This window comes from Ochotona curzoniae, unplaced genomic scaffold (assembly GCF_017591425.1).
Source record: "Ochotona curzoniae isolate NIBS_2020 unplaced genomic scaffold, NIBS_Ocur_1.0 contig_2688, whole genome shotgun sequence".
NCBI lineage: Eukaryota > Metazoa > Chordata > Mammalia > Lagomorpha > Ochotonidae > Ochotona > Ochotona curzoniae.
Window position 1 is genome coordinate 22,160,094 of NW_024465553.1, and position 16,540 is coordinate 22,176,633.

At 48.0% G+C, this 16,540-nt stretch overlaps 1 protein-coding gene across 1 annotated transcript in view; it reads right to left on the reverse strand.

Annotated features, from left to right (window-relative positions):
* ARG2 (arginase 2) overlaps window positions 1-16,215 on the reverse strand; it is a 17,166-nt gene extending 951 nt beyond the window's left edge. The window contains exons 1-7 of the mRNA XM_040975411.1: window positions 16,102-16,215; window positions 15,505-15,577; window positions 8,605-8,782; window positions 3,911-4,070; window positions 3,109-3,203; window positions 2,537-2,641; window positions 1,217-1,353 (exon numbers count right to left, since the gene is read on the reverse strand). Of these exons, the coding sequence (XP_040831345.1) occupies window positions 1,217-1,353; window positions 2,537-2,641; window positions 3,109-3,203; window positions 3,911-4,070; window positions 8,605-8,782; window positions 15,505-15,577; window positions 16,102-16,212 (859 nt within the window). The 5' untranslated portion in view covers window positions 16,213-16,215. The remainder of the gene's footprint in view (window positions 1-1,216; window positions 1,354-2,536; window positions 2,642-3,108; window positions 3,204-3,910; window positions 4,071-8,604; window positions 8,783-15,504; window positions 15,578-16,101) is intronic.
* Between the last annotated feature and the right edge of the window lie 325 nt (window positions 16,216-16,540).

Genomic DNA, 16,540 nt, shown 5'->3' on the forward strand with positions numbered 1-16,540 from the left:
CTGAGAATATTTCTGGTGGCATCAAAATCTGGAAACATGGGTAAGTATTCTTAATACTTTCTGATATTCCATTATTACATGACTGGGGAACCTTTTCTATGTCAAAGGCTGTTTGGATATATAGGCCATACATCATCTTAAAAATTAGCTTGTTGGGCTGGCCTGGCGGCGTGGCCTGGCGGCTAAAGTCCTCCCCTTGAACGCGCCAGGATCCCATATGGTCACCGGTTATAATCCCAGCAGCCCTGCTTCCCATCCAGCTCCCTGCCTGTGGCCTAGGAAAGCAGTCGAGGACAGCCCAAAGCCTTGGGACCCTGCACCCGTATGGGAGACCTGGAAGAGCTCCCGGCTCCGGATCGGTGCAGTATCGGCCGTTGCACAGATCTGAGATGCTTTTGGCACAAAAGAGACATCTTTTCATTTTCCACAAAACCTTTTGCAGTACCTTCACAGAATATATAGTCTACATAAAAAGACCCAAGATCCAGTCCAGCTTGCAAATATTTAGATCAGCTTTGATTCCAGAGTCCCAACTCACATTAAATTGAGCTCTTAGCCATTAAATTACAGTTACATGGTCTTAAGCTTTTTCATTTTTGAGAGAGGAAGCTCTCATCAGCTGTCTCACTCTCTGGAGATCCACAATAAGTCCCAAAGCCTCCAAAAATGCTATCCAGTTCTTCCACATGGGTGGCAAGGACCCAATCACTTGAGCCATCACCGCTGGGGCCAGTGTGGTGGTGCAGCAAGTTAAGCTGCCACCTGCAGCAGCAGCATCCCATATGGGCACAGGTATGAGTTCCAGCTGCTCTGCTTCTGATCCAGAGCACATCCATGCCAATGTGCTTAGGAAAGCTGTGGAAGATGACACATGTGCCAGGGTCCCTGGCACCCACAGCGAGACCCAGATGGACTCCAGGTTCCAGGCTTCAGCCTAGCCCAACCATGGCTGTTGCAGCCATTTGCAAAATGAAAGTTAATGGAAGATCTCTCATCACCTTTCAAATAATCTCTATTAAAAAAGTGTTCTAGAAGCCATATAAGTCAGATTCAAAGATGATTCTAAATGAATATATTTATTGGGCTAATCATGGTATTATCCATCAAAAGTTTAAGAAAAACAAGTCTACAATAGCACACTGTTCTAGAAGGTCCCTGCAGTCAGGACTCAGCATACTTATGTAGTTACTAGGCTACACACCTGGTTGCTACCTACCTGTATTATGTATTTCTTCTGAAATGTATATGCCTTCTCGGTAAGTCAGCCCCCCAGCAACAGGGGTTCCCGTGGCTGGGGCCAGTGTAGGGTCAAATGCATCAATGTCGAAGCTCAGATGGATCGGCCGCTGTCGCCTGGAAAGGAAGAGGGTGTGAGGACACTAACTCAGGATGCATGCGCATCCTTCCTGTGCTTTCAACACCGTGATTTTGTGACTCTCAGTCCTGGTACTCTTTCTATAGCGTATTTCCTATTGCTATTAATTATTGCCATTATTAATTACTATTAATAATTCCGATTAGTAGCATTTTAGCTTCCTCCATACCACTTTGTGATATTGTTCTGCATGCCACAAATTATTTCTGCTTACCCTGGGCAGAAATTGGAACCTCTGAATGGAAAGAGGTCTTCACTTCCCTATGATATTGGACCTCAGACTAAGTTGGGTTATAGTTGCAGCTTTGAGTATTAACAGCAGCTAGACTTCATGTCATCTTTGGTTTTAAGTTGAATTTAGCTCAGGTTTCTAGTGGCTGAAGCTAATCTACAACATCCACAAGCTAAGAGACTTGATTTCCTAACAGCTTAACAGATGACATACCGGGGCCAGTGTTGTGATGTAACAAGTAAGGCCACCACCTGCAATGCTGGCATCTCATGGGCACTGGTTCAAATCCAGCTACTCCACTTGGAATCCAGCTCCCCGCTCATGGCCTGAGGAAGCAGCAGAAAAAGTGCTTGATTCCCTGTATGCGCATGAGAGAACAGAAGGAAGCTCCCGACTCCAATCTGCTGTGGCAGTCTGGGGCATGAACCAGCAGGTGGAAGACCTCTGCCTCTGTCTCTCGCTCTCTGTGTCTCTATCCCTCTTTCAAATAAGTAAATCTTAAAAAAAAAAAAAAAAAAAAGACAAATACATACTACCACATGGCAATCCTGACATTTATCACACAGAAGCAAAATTGTGAACTTTTGCTTTAGCATTCCCTTGCCATCTTCTATAGTACCAGCACTTGCCCAATGTAAAAACTCAAATGAAGCAATAGCAAGACTAAGCATGGGACAGCAGGAACAATATCAATAGATAAGCTTTACACTGGAGATGAGATGCCAGAGGGAGGATCCGATCAGCAGCTCCGCGGAAACCGCCCCACTCAGGGCTGCTACGGTGCTACCTTTCTGGAGTAGCTGAGCTTTTTTCAGTTTGCATGCTTTCCTTTTGTTGTGAAGGTAAAGCTACTGTTGTCAAGTGACAGCCCAAGGCTGGTACACACGGGACTGGGGACCGAGCAGAAGACAGCCATGACAGTTACATACTTGCCAATCAGGAGATCCAGCGTCTGTTCCATGACTTTCTGGATGCCAAGCCGATCAATGTCTCTCATGGAGAAATACTGGATATCATAGTTCTTTAAAATAAAACTGTGGGGAGATATAAAGGAGTTCTTATCTTAAAAAGCCTTTCTTTCTCAGAGATTTATTAATTTAAAGGCAGAATGATGGAGAGACTGGGAAATAAAGATCTCCCATTCACTCTCCAAATGCCAACAACCAAATCATGCCGAAGCCAGCAGCTCCTTCCAGGTCTCCCATGGGGGTAACAGGAAACCCTGTCCTTGGGCCATCTTCCACTTCCTCCCAGGAACACCGGCAGGAAGCTGGGTCCGACATGCATGATTAGGCACTTCAATAACAATGCTCAACCTGCTGTACCATCACATCTTCCCCTCTAAAAAGCATTGTTAACAAATACACATTTAAGAGGATTTTGCCCTTATGGTGATCTACAACTCATTAAAAATTAAGCATCAAATTCTGTTCTTTTCAAACAGGAGCATAAGTAGCTGCTATAGACAGATCCAAAGCTTAGACCTAATGCAGCAACTTACTGTTCTGGAGGGTCCACATCTCTTAGACCAATATACACAATACTTCGGGAAGAGATACAAGGTTTGATCCAGGAAAAGCCTGGCAGTTGTGGTACCTATGAAGAGGGGAATGAACAAGATTAAGCAGGAATTCTTAGGCTTGAATTCTTCCCAGGGTAAGCAGGCTGTTCTCGCCTCTGATACACAAGTTGACTTGGGAAGGAGACTGTTAGGAGCAGAAGTGTTCTAGAAGGGAAGCTCCCTGTAGAAGCGTAAAAACAATTTCTTCTGAGGCGGTCTTGCTTTCTCGCTAACTTTATAAATCCTGTCGAATAGCCCTTTTCCACCTCGTAAACCTGAGTTGTGTAATTGTTTCACCTCGGCCTGCCAGCACCAAATCATGACTTTGCAGGTTGGCTTCCTGTAGAGGGAAAGGAAGCCTCGCTTCTCCCCCATCTCCGGAGCGGCTCAGGAACGTGCGGCCCACGGCTACTCCCAGTCTGCTCTTCTACAGCCGTGATTCCCACAGCCTGGGAGCCCTGACCAGGAAGTCCTGTGCTTGCACCAGTCACTGCAGTTACTATCTTTTACTGCCTTATTATCCTGCTTCTACAGAGTCCCTTAAGAATTGGGACCATGTCGTGGTCAGCTTATGCCCCTAGCATCTAGCAGGTGGCTGGCCCTCATTAGTGTTTAATGGCCAAAGGTAGGAGCAGTAAGCCGCACTCCACTCAACCCACCCTTCACCAAAAGCTTATTGAATCAGAGCCTCAGGACAACTCTATAAAGTCATTCCCCTTACTTTCCATTTCAGCCCACTGACCTTGTCCTGTAGTTCTCTTAGGAGAAATGACAGTGGCTGGCCGTGGAGATTTCCTGTTGCAGTGCTGAGGGGTGTATTGATGTCAGCATGGGCATCAACCCAGACCACACAAAGGTCTGGGCAGTGCCGGGCGTGGCCACTAATGGTACCAATTGCCAGGCTGTAAAGAACAAATATAATCTTCAAGGTCCTCTGCTTGGCAGGCATTAGCATTAACACAGCTTATACTCTGTCCTCAGGGCAAAGTCAGCACCTAGACAGGCTGGGTTTGGCGGAGATGAGTTCCCGGGGGGTTGTCATTCCCAAAGATTAGCCTTGAGTGAGTTAGGGTAAAATGTACGACTCTGAAAGTTCAAAGTTGATTGATGCTAGACCTGCAGTGACACATACCAGTGCTGTCCTCCAAAGCCATGTAATGTCAATGTCATCCACTAGCCCTGTCCCAGAAAAGGACAGTAAGTTAGATGATGTGTTTTACACGCAGGAACTCGAAACTTCTACTTAAAATATATTGTGGCAAGGGGAGAAATGTGCAGCATTGTGGCTCATCGGGTTAGACTGTTGCCTGCAATGCTGGCATCCCAGAGCGCTGATTCAAGTCCTGACTGCTCTGCTTCTAATCTAGCTCCCTGCTAATGCATCTGAGAAGACAGTGGAAGACGGCCCAACCCTTTGGACCCCTGCTACCCACATCAATGATCAGATGGAGTTCTTGAGTCCTGGCCTGGCCTACATCCGACCACTGCAGCCATTTAGGTAGTGAACCAGCAAATGGGTGATCCACCTCTCTCTGTCACTTGGTTTCAAACATGTTGTGAGACCTAGAAGACACAATTCTAACTTGCCAACAATCACTTGCAATAACTTTTTAAGGATAAGCCTGAAAAATCAGTTGTAAAGACATGAAAACAATAGGGCCAACCCAATTGAAGATCTCATTTAGAACACTGAATTACATGTTACTTATTAGCATTAAAATTCAAAAAGCTTGTGAGTGTATTTAAGTAATTGCCTTTCCTCGTCTTTGGACTGGCTTACATTAGCCAACCATCTAGCTTCAATGTGGAGACAGTTGAGGAGGTGGTGGTCAGAAAGCTGCCCATCTTCCTGGTAATCAAGGAATTGGACAGCTTTGATTTCAGTGCGATTTGGCTCCTGAAAGCATGATGATATTTGAAATCTAAAGTCCTAAAATAATGGGATGGTGGTGGTGAAAATTTAATCCAGTTATGGTGTTTGGGAGGTGGCCTACTTGGTGGGAGGGGGTGACCTTCTGACATGGGGGTAACACCCTCAGAAGATAATCCTCATGAGAAGGTCATCATTAAAGCCCAAGTTGGGCTCAGCTTCCCTGCTTCCTGGTTCACCCTGTGGTCCTTCTTCCTCCATAAAGCTGCACCATTGCTATTTGCTGCCCTCACTGGATGCCCAGTCATGGGGACCACCTGATCCTTGGATTTGAATCTTTGAGATAAACATTTTCTCTTTATAGTTAATTGCCTGAGGGATTTTGTTGTTAACAGAAGCTGACCAGTATATGAGACACAGATGAGAAATGTAGCTTCAACAACTAAAAGGAGTATCTGTAGCCATTCTTCTTAAGAATAAGATAGCACTGGGCCCGGCGCGATGGCGCAGTGTTTAAGGTCCTTGCCTTGCATGCCCGGGATCCCATATGGGCGCCGGTTCTAATCCCGGCAGCCCCACTCCCCATCCACCTCTCTGCGTGTGGCCTGGGAAAGCAGTCAAGGACGGCCCAAAGCTTTGGGACCCTGCACCTGCACGTGGGAGACCCAGAAGAGGCTCCTGGCTTCTGATCGGCATAGCATTGGCCGTTGCGCTCACTTGGGGAGTGAATCATCAGACGGAAGATCTTCCTCTCTGTCTCTCCTCCTCTCTGTATATCTGACTTTCCAATAAAAAATAAAATAAAATAAATCTTAAAAAAAAAAAAAAAGAATAAGATAGCACTTCAGGAACCATGTCCCGCATCGGCCCCTTTTAAGGATGCCACCACTGCTGGCTAAAGGCAGTGGATTGGCGTTCCAGTCCAGGAAGAGTCCTGTGATTTTTAAAAAAAAGACATTTAATTTCTCTAGATTTCATATTCCTTCCATAAGGTAGAGAACTAAAGCTTGACTTGTTTAAAAGAGTTGGTTAGATGATTAAAGTGACAATATATAATATACAGTGTAAAGGAAGCAGTAACCTGAAGATGTCTCTTCCTTTCAAATGTTCAGGAGTTGTTCAGGTTTTATGCTTATCCCTCTTTAGAATCTTCCAGATTGCCTTGTTTTTTTGTGTTTGTTTTTTTAGCATTGACTAGGAAATGAAAAAGCAGTAACATGGCTTATTGGTCAGTTTTCCATTACTACAACTAAGTATCGGACACAGGCTGCTTATGAAGGAGAAAGCTTTGTTGTGGCTCAGTTCAGGGGTGTCCCAGCAGCCTGACATCCTAGAGGGTGGCGAGTGATCAGCTGAGTGCAGAACCAGGGCACATGCTCATTATCCGTGTCTATGGGCTCGCCTTAAAAAGCCCCATGACTTGATCATGAGGGCTCCTCTGCAACCAACTTCAGCCTACTCACTTCCCAAAGGCCCCACCCTTAACTGAATGAAGTTTTCACCCTTAGTATCAGTAATATAAGAAGTTAATGTTAAAGGCCCAGCCTTTATACAGGCTTTGGGGACACTTATACCCAAACTCTAGCACAGGGCTACAATATAGATAGCTACAGGCAGAAGAACTAAGGCCTGTGTAATCACATTGATAACAGGTGATAACACTTGATGAGGAAGATTATATAAACTTTCAGAGATAACACTGCTGCAGTCCGGTCCTAAGGAGGAATCCTCTGTCTCTCCAGTTGCACAAGGCTCTTACTTCTGTCTAGCTATCTGGAAAGCTCTCTGAAGAAGAGATTGGATCTGGAAGAAGAAAGTTCATTGGCTAAAGGGACATACTGGATTTCCATTTCCCACTCTGCCATTTCCTGGCTTTAGACCCTGAATAAGTTATCTAACTGCTGTCCCTCAGTGCTGTCAGGAATAAATTAGATAGAATCACATCTGCTTCCTGGCATTGTTGGCAGGATGATAACCAAATACCCATGCAATGCTAAACAGCTGCAGTACTTCAGCACCTCTTTTTCCCACCAAAAATCCTCATTACTTAGACCACACTCCCTGCCAAGACCGAGTGACCTCCTCCTCCTCAGGAAACCGGCAGAATTCAGGTTTTGGGTTTTTTTTTTTTTCCCGTTCCATCTGGATTTATTTCATCTAGTCCTAAGAGATCACAAGTTTCCCACGATTGTTAGTACTATTGAGAGCACAAATCAGTGCTCAAGAAAGCATCACTGAATCACTAAGATGAAGGGTTGCAGGATTGCATTTTAGTCACCCAGGAGCCTACTGTGGGGGCAGAGATGCCCTCCTGGCACGTGAATGTTTTCTAACAAATTCATTGCAGAACTGTCAAAAAAAAAAAATGCCAACAACAGCTTTCAGCCTATGGATGCATACTACCAAGTCTTCTGAAGTGCCAAGTGGAAGCCGTAAGGAACCTTTCCAGTAGACAAGCCTGAACACAGTGCCTGCAAACCTTGCTCAGCCTGCTGCTGCACTGGATGCATATGAACATACGCTTCCTCTTGCTGTGCGTAAAACATGCTCTACAAGGCCACACAATGCCTTCAGCAGCTCATCTTGGGCATAATTATGTAATGAAGGGGTCACTGTGGTGCAGCATGTTAGGATGCACTTGGAAGGCCCACTTGCAGCGTCAGTGTACCTGATTTGAGTCCCAGTTATTCCACACTTCCAGTCCAGCTTCCTGCTTATGTACCTGGGAGACTCAGATGGAATTCCTTGTTCCCTTCCTTTGGCCTGGTCTACACCTGGCTGTTATACGTATTTGGGAGTCAATCAGCAGATAGATCTGTTTCTGTATCTTTGTCACTCTGCCTTTCAAATAAATATTTTCAAAAAGCTACTGTAGGAGTGAGCATCTGGCCTCTGCAAGACCTCAGTGAGGATGTCCACAGCCCGTAGCCAGAATGCCTGGGGCTGATGACTGGCAATGCTTCTGACTCCACTTCTGCTAAGCAGACCCCGAGAAGGACCATGATGGCTTAGGTGATTGGGTACCTCACCTCCGTGAGACTCCTGGGTTGAGTTCTCAAGTCCCATCCTCCTGCCAGCATAGCCCCAAAGCAGCTGCAGGCATCAGAAAATGACTCAGCCCATCGGAACCCTCCACCTGTCTCTCTCGAAGTAATTTGTTTAAGTGTTATTACATGGGTTAAGCCACTGCTTGTGACTAACCTGGGGAAGCAGTAGCAGAAGGTCCAAGTACTTGAGTCCCTGCCTCCCATGTGGGAGACCCGGATGGAGTTCCTGAATCTGGCTTCTGTCTGGTCCAGGCATGGCTATTACAGGCATCTGGGGAATTCTCTAGTAGCTGCAAGAAGGTCTGTGTCTCTTCCCACCCATTTCCTGCTCTACCTTTAAAAGAAATAAACCTTTTTATCAAAATTCTAAACCTTTTTTTCAAAATTCTACTATACTACTTCTTCATGCCCTAGGACTTCTGGAGGGTACTTTCTGCATGTTAGGAACAGGTAAGGGAGCTAAGCAATAGCCAAAGCATTGTGCAATGCTGCCCTCGACTGCCCCAGCTCCCAGCTTACCTGTGATCTCCTCCCACAGTGACACAGCTATGACCACCAGACACAGCTCTGCTCACCACCTCAGCCAGTTCCTGGTTGGCAAGGCCCACTGACCGCGGATTCGCAACCAGGTTGTTGTAGAGATCATCTTTGGGGACTGGAGTAAAACTCAAATCTCCGAAGTCTTTTAGACGGCAACCTGAAAACAAATGAGGACAAACAAAATGAATTGTACTTGCTGCTCTAAGCCCAACAGGCCTGGGCCCCAAAGAGTAACTGGTAGCGGAGATAGTAACAGCACTGACAAGCATTTTACCACCGTCAACTTGAACATGTGTCCTGCCATTGTCCTTTAGAAGTGGATCCTGTCACAGTTACCATTAAAGGGACACCTGGAGACTTTCAGGGACTTGGCCTGTCAGTCACAAAATCAGTAGCAGTTAGACCTCAGGTATCCTAGAATCGTACAGTGGAAGGAAAATCCCACGGAACAGTTCAAAGAGTTTGCCACTAACTTGGTACAAAAGTATATACATTTTTTTTCTTACATAAAAAGTCAATCTGGGGATCCTGAAGCATCCTAGGAGAGAAACATCTTTATGTTTACTAACTACATGGTCCCAGGCACTTTTCTATTCGACAAACTTATTCATGTTATAAACATACAACTAAATAAGGCAACTAAAATATGCCTGTTCACAAATGAAGAAAGTGACACACAGAGGCAAACCTGCCAGGGCCACACACAGCCACTGAATGTCAACGGCAGAATCAAAATGTAGGCCAGCTGGCTCCAGAGAAAGACCTTCCATCTGATGGTTCACTCCCCAAGCAGCCACAACACCCGGAGCTAAGCCAATTCAAATCCAGGAACCAGGAGCCTCTTCTGGGTCTCCCATGTGGGTGCAGGGTCCCAAAGCTTTGGGCCATCCTCAACTGCCCTCTCAGGCTACAAGCAGGGTGCTAGATGGGAAGCGAGGCTGCCGGGATTAGAACCGGCACCCATATGGGATCCCAGGCATGCAAGGCAAGGATCCTAACCACTACGCTATAGCGCCAGGTCATGAAAACACTTTTAAAACAGTAAGAAAGGTACAAGTCACCACAGACTTCACCAGTCTTAAAATCTGGGGAAGCTTTGACTTACAGTCACTATCGGGTCTTGTTTCTGTTGAAAATACACTGCTGATCCAGAGTTTGGAAAAGTGGCACTCCCAGACCCAGTTCTCATACATGCCACTGGGTTTTAAGCTAGTACCCGGCAAAGTCTGCCCTTCCATTTGGCCGTGTATGAGCTAGTGAACGTTGCAGTCTGGCCCACCCCACACTCTATTCAGGATGCACATTCGGGTGCTGCTGCCTTGATCAGTCCAGACTGTTGCTGGTTCCTTTACCTGTGATTGATGGCAAGCTCCTTGGTCACAACTAGCTTAGTCCATCACCACCCCAACTCTTGAGTTAACCAGTGAGGCTAGAATTTCTACAGGGTTTGGCCCACACATCCCCCACAGAATCTACCTCCGGGATATGGTTCCGGGGTTACCTTCCCGGGTAGCTCAGCCATCTCCTTATATCAAGCATGAAGTTCTTACTAGATACAAGACACCAGGAAATATCTAGGGTTTGGCAATATTAGGTCAATAATTGTGAAAGATTTTATAATCTGATTAGATGTTAATATTAACTTTTCAGAACTACATTCCAGGTAGTTGAACTTATCAAACCACACATGACCAATAAGAAATGGAGGAAAATTAAAGCGATAAGATAAGTGCTAGAACTTAGGGAACACTCCAGTCCAGTCACAGATACTAAGATATAAACTCTGATAAGTAAAAAGCAAGTGAGCACAGCATGGTTTTCAGTCTTAACCAGAAAAAAAGCTGCCCAAAGCCTAAGAAGGCTTCTACACAGAATCTAACCAGTTAAGAGGTCAGAGTTTTATAAAAGGATTTTGATCAGTTAACATGGAACCCTACCCTGGGGTGGTTCACCAAGTGAATTCATAGCTTGGACGGTGGAGTCTCCTAAGATTACCCAGCCCCATTTACTCTGATTCCTTGTCACCATCACCAATGGCCTCTGCTGGCACCTACTTCCAGATGCTTTCATTCATTTCTCCCACACAGCCATGCTGGAAGAGCTACTGCTCCACATGGCTATGCACAGGCGTTCCACTGGATTGTTCAGCACGGGCAGTGTAAACCGTGGGGTCTACAGAGGAACCATGCACATGGCAAGCCTTGTGTTTTTGGGTCCACAGTGCCAAGTGATTATTTTGCCGGGCCTGAGTGGCCTGCCCCAAATGACACCCATTTAGTACCAAGTGAAGTCTCTTACAGCCAGCCAAGATTGGGTAAGCACTGTTTTATTATTCGCCACCCTCTTCACTAGCAACAGGAATCCCTAGTAAATGTAGAAAGTCCTTTGGTGGAAAGCTCAGTCCTGTAACTCCCCAAGCTTCAGTACTGACTCTGGAGACCTTCGTGCATGAACATAAGGCAAACTGCTACACTTTATCCCAAAGTAAAGACTCGCACAGTGTTTCTTGTTCATCTAGCACCCAGAGCAGGTATCCTGGCTCAGCAGGAAGTAGTCCCCCAGGCAGTGGTATAGGGCTTGGTGGCTAAGGTGAGGCCTTCCCAGGTTCAAAGCAGCAGGTGGGACGAAAGCATCCATGACCTAAAAGTGGCACATCACTCCAGCTCATGAGGCAATGCCCAGCAAATGCAGTTGCAGCTTATTTTTGCAGAGGCAGAGAGCATGGCATATTGGTGGCAGTGAACAACTCTGCCCCAGTAAATACTTTTTAATTCTTATGCCATAACCCTCTAATTGAAGAAGTCAAAATACTGAAAACTTAGTTTCTAGAACTACCAAGCTTATATTATTTTTTATGATTTATTTTTGGGCTCGGAGCAGTAGCCTAGTGGCTAAAGTCCTCGCCTTGCATGCACCAGGATCCCAAATAGGCACTGGTTCTAATCCTGGCAGCCCTGCTTCCCATCCAGCTCCCTGTTTGTGGCCTTGGAAAGCAGTTGAAGATGGCCAGCGATTCACCAGCCAGCGATTACCCTCATGGCTCCTAACATTCTCTCCCAACCAGCAAAAGCAAATACGGATCCCTAAACTCGCGCACTCACCTGTTCTAGACAAACAGCTCTCATGCCTAAGCACCTCGGTTGAAGCAACTATCTCAGGCCCTCTATCAGCAGTTCCTGTGGCTGAATCTCAGCCAAAGACATTCCTGGTTCTACCTGACAGAGTGTCCAATGGGAGAATGAATGTGCTTAGTGTAGTTGAACGAAACTTGAGTGGCCCCCATTGGCTTCCAGAATTCCAGCACCCTAGCCTGGTCTCACTTGGCCGGTGCCTCTTCAGTACTCCAGCTGGGTCAATGGTCGCAATCCCAGAGATCTCAAGTGCTCATCTCAGTTAAGAGCCGATGGTTATCTGGACATTCATTCTTACCCAGCTGTATCAGAGTTAACCAGAAACAGAAGCAGATGCTCTGCCTCTCAGACCTGTTCATATAACGTAAACAAACGGTTACCAGAGGGAACCACTGAGTAGCCTTCCTAAGGCTGGGGAAATGGAAAAAAACAAGCACAGACACTAAATCAAGTACACTCCAGCAAGAGAACAGGACGTTTCACCGATGCCATGGCAACAACCTCAGCCTGTGTCACCGATGCAAAATGCAAAGAAAGGCATGGACTTGTGGTAATTCCCTTACCCTGAGCTTTCTCTCTCTTGCAAGCTGACCCACGCAGCTTAGCTGAGAGTACACGAAGCACCTCTGTGGGCACTGCTTGGGAGGAGAGCCATGGAAACTTGTCTTGGTACTTTTCTCCAACATATTCCAGAAGATTTAGCCAAAACCTTGTGCTAGCAATTTGCTGAGTGCCACGATCTTATTAATATGCAACGAGATTCTATTTCAAACAGCTGTGGACATTGAGCTATCAACAAGCCACAGGGTGAAGATAAAATTGTACAGCTACAAATATTTGAGAAAATGTCTCTCCTTCTCTGTAAATCAACCTTTCCTTGTTACTAAGTCTTAACAAAAACAAACAAAACAAAATGTTACCCTGCTCCCTACTTGTAACCTGGGAAAGCAGCAGAGGACCCTCCCCTCCAGGGAGACCTGGAAGAAGCTCCTAGCTACTGGTTCCTGGCTTCAAACTGGCTCAGCTTGGCCATCATGGCCATTTGGGGAGTGAAAAGCAGATGGATCTAGCAAAAAAAAAACACACCTGTCTATTATATATATACATATGTACATACATACATAGGGGACACATGATAGAGAACATGGAATGAACTCAAGTTTCACCACCACACTGGGTTGGAAGTTTAAAGACAGAGGGGCTAGGATGTAACGGGGAATGGCTTCCCTCAGGTCAAGGTGGACAATTACCGCAAGCTGCAGTCGGAAAGGAGGCCCTACAGCCGTCGGGAACAGAAACGGGCCCGCACTGAGCATTCCTCGGCATCAAAGACTTTAAACTGTTTCAATCTCTTCAGTGGAGACGCACAATCTGAGCAATGCCTGTCCCAGTTCAGTCAGGCGGCCGAGATCTGCCCCAGATTTAAAAATAATGATTGTAGAGGTTGTTGTCTTCGGTGTCAAATGAGTCTTTCAAACAGGCAGAGTGTACAAGCTATTTTAAGGGACAGTACTGACTTTGTTAATAAGCACGAATTGGGAGCCTCTGTTGGGTAACTTGTGACACACTCATAGGTGGCTAAATCTTAGCAGTTTATCTTTCATCTTCAACCAACAAACGTCAAGAGGCATTAATATGACTAAGGAATTAGAGAAAAGAGGGTTGGGTATTTAAACCAAGCCACTATACCCGTGTGTAAATGGATGAATGTGAAATACACCTCAAGTTGGGGCCTGTGTTATGACAGGGTGGGTTAAACTGCCATTCGAGACACCAGCATCCCATCTGAGTGTCATTTCGAGTCGTGGCTGCTCCACTTCCAATCCTGTTCCCTGCTAAGGCACTTCTGCTGGGAAAGCAATGGAAGATGGCCCAAATGCTTGGCGCTTCTGCTGCCCACATGGGAGACCCAGGTGAAGCTCTTGGCTCCACCTGGCCCAGCCCTGGCTGTTGAAGGCACCTGGATAGTGTGCCAGCAGATGGAAGACTCAGGCAGTCTCTCTGCTTGCCTTTCAAATCCTGAAAAATTAATCCTCAACTCAAGGTGGCTTCAAAGACTTTATGGTTCCTGTGATTTTAGAAGGAGATAATTCATTCTTAGTGTGGAGATTTCAGAGCAAATTGGGAAGAACTCACAGCTCACCTTGATGCTACTAACTCCTGCTGCCATGTGTTTTGTATTTACAGCAGCAGACCTAACTTAAAGGCAGGAAATAGCCTGGAACTGCAGCCAGACCATGTGGATATGTACAAGGAAGAACCTTCCTCTCATAAAGGTATTGAGATGTGTCGCCCTATCACTAAGAAGATTCCCTGGGGTGTGAAACTGGTGATTAAGAGACTTGCATCCCATGCTGACATGCCTGGGTTCAATACCCAGCTCCAGCTGGCTGCTAATGCACACCCCAAGAGGGAGCAGCGATGGCCCAAGTAGCTGGGTTCCTGCTTACCCGTGGGGGACACCTGGACTGCAAGTCTGGCTTAAGTCTCAGCCCAGCCCGCAGCTGGAGGCTTTGGGCAAGTAACCCGGGAGGAGAGCACTCATGGGAGAGCCGGCTTGGTGAAGAGGCTGTTCAACATGGCAGAGCGAGCGAGCTGGTTCACTCCCCAAATGACTTCAAGGGCAGGAGCTCGGCACGCAGGTCCAAAGCCAGGAGCCTCTTCCACGTTGCCCAAGTCACCCTCTGCTGCTTTCCCAGTTCATAAGCAGAGACCTGGATGGGAAGTGAAGCAGCCAGGACATGAAAGGAGGAGGATTAATTTGGGATGCCCCTAGGCCAGCTGCACGCTCTCAGATATTTAAAAGGGTTCTCCATTGCTTTAGAAATGCCATTTATCTTGGGTTAGATTTACTTTCACTATCCTAATTACAAGAATGCAACTTGGATTCTGGTTAACCAGGTGTGCCAGTCAAAACCCACATTTCCAGGTTCTGCCTCAGACCCAATAAATCAGCTTCTTCCATCGAAGGAGCCCTGGAATCTGCATATTTAACAGGTTACACAGGTGGTTTTCATAATCTAAGTCTGAATAAACGACCACAGATGAAAGTCATGCTGACAGTAAGAGACCCTATTAACCCATTAACCCCACGCAGGAGCCACAAACGGCCAAGGCTGGTGAGTCATAAGCAGCACCTCCAGGTGAGCCAGGAATGCCAGGCCCAGGGGGGAAAGGTTGCTCGTGCAGCTGAAGCTGGAGCGGGCCCTCCCAGGGCTTTTTTTTTTTCCCTTAAGATTCATTTATTTTTGTTGGAAAAGCAGATGTACAGAGAAGATGAGAGAGAAGATCTTCCATCCGATGGTTCACTCCCCAAGTGATTGCAATGGCTGGAGCTGAGCAAACCAAAGCCAGGAGTGCAGAGCTCTTCTAAGTCTCCCACGTGGGTGCAGGGTCCCAAGGCTTTGGGCCGTCCTTGACCGCTTTCCCAGGCCACAAGCAGCGAGCTGGATGGGAAGTAACGCTGCCGGGATTAGAACCGGCGCTCTAACGGGATCCTGGCGCGTTCAAGGCGAGGACTTCAGCCGCTGGGCTTTCACGCCGGACGCCCTCCCAGTTCTTAGCACCACTCTGCTCACGGCCCTGGTCCGCCACTCTTCACTGCCTGACTGCCTGAAAGCTCGGGTGGGTCTCCAGCTGCGTTTAGAACCCCGAGGAGAACGGGAGGCGAGGCCGACTCACCTCCTCCCCAAGTACACAGCTCTCACCCGGCGGTCCCGGCCCGGGCACCTGCCCCGCGGCTACTCACCCAGATTGGACAGCCTTTTCAACAAGCCGGCTTCTCGAACGGCGGTGGGTCCGTCCTCCACTCCTGGTCGTTTCTGTCATACAAATGACACAGTTAAATGGGAGGGAAGACTATGAGGGAGAGAGGGACCAAAATAAATAAATAAACAAAAGTTCAGTTGCCCTCAGTGAGGAAGTCTCCGGTGCTGCGCCCCGCTCCCAGCCTGGCGGCATCCGCTTCGCGCTCAGCACGCTCGCCGGAGAGACGGGAGGCACACAGAGCCCTGCTTCCCACCCGCCCTCCGGGCACCATCGCAGGTCTCCCTCGTCAAGCAGCCCCTCACGAGAGCGCGCGCGAAGCCTCCAGCCCCCGGGAGCTCTCCGCGGACTCGCCCTCGGAGGGCTCCGGCCGGCGTCCCCTCCATCACCCGCCGCACGCTGCCCCGTCCTCCTCATCCTCTCTCCGGGAGCCCTACCTGCTCGCCCAACACCCAATCTCCGAGCCCGCCTGCTTTCCTCTCCCACCCACCGGCCATCCCTCCTTCTCCCGCGACCCCGGTTCTCCGTTCCCCTCCATCACCACCAGGTCCGGGACAGGGAGCAAGGGGGTGTCTCTCACCTGTCCCTGCGAGAACCGGGCTCCTATCACAGCCACGGAGTGGACGGATTTCGTCAGGACCCAACGCACCTGCGTCCGCAGCAGACGCGAGACGCTGCTCCTGAAGGACATGGTGGATAGGCTCGCGGGGGACCCCGAGGCGCCACCGGCTCCGCGCGGCACGCAGCCCCGAGTGAGACCTGAGCGAGCCGAGCCGCGCTTACCTAGAGGCGGGGGCCGTTCCGTGACGTCACCGCACCGCCCCTTCCCTCGGACACGCCCCGATGGCGTCACCTGACACCAACCAGGCGGATACCCAGCTCTGACCAACGGGAGCACGCTGAGCGACAGGTGTGTCTCCACGCGGTACCAAGCTCTTCGAGGCAACAGTCTCTCTAATCGTGGCGTTTCACATGAACTCTCCTTCGGGGGATGCCAGATCTGCCCCCAAGAGCTGCCG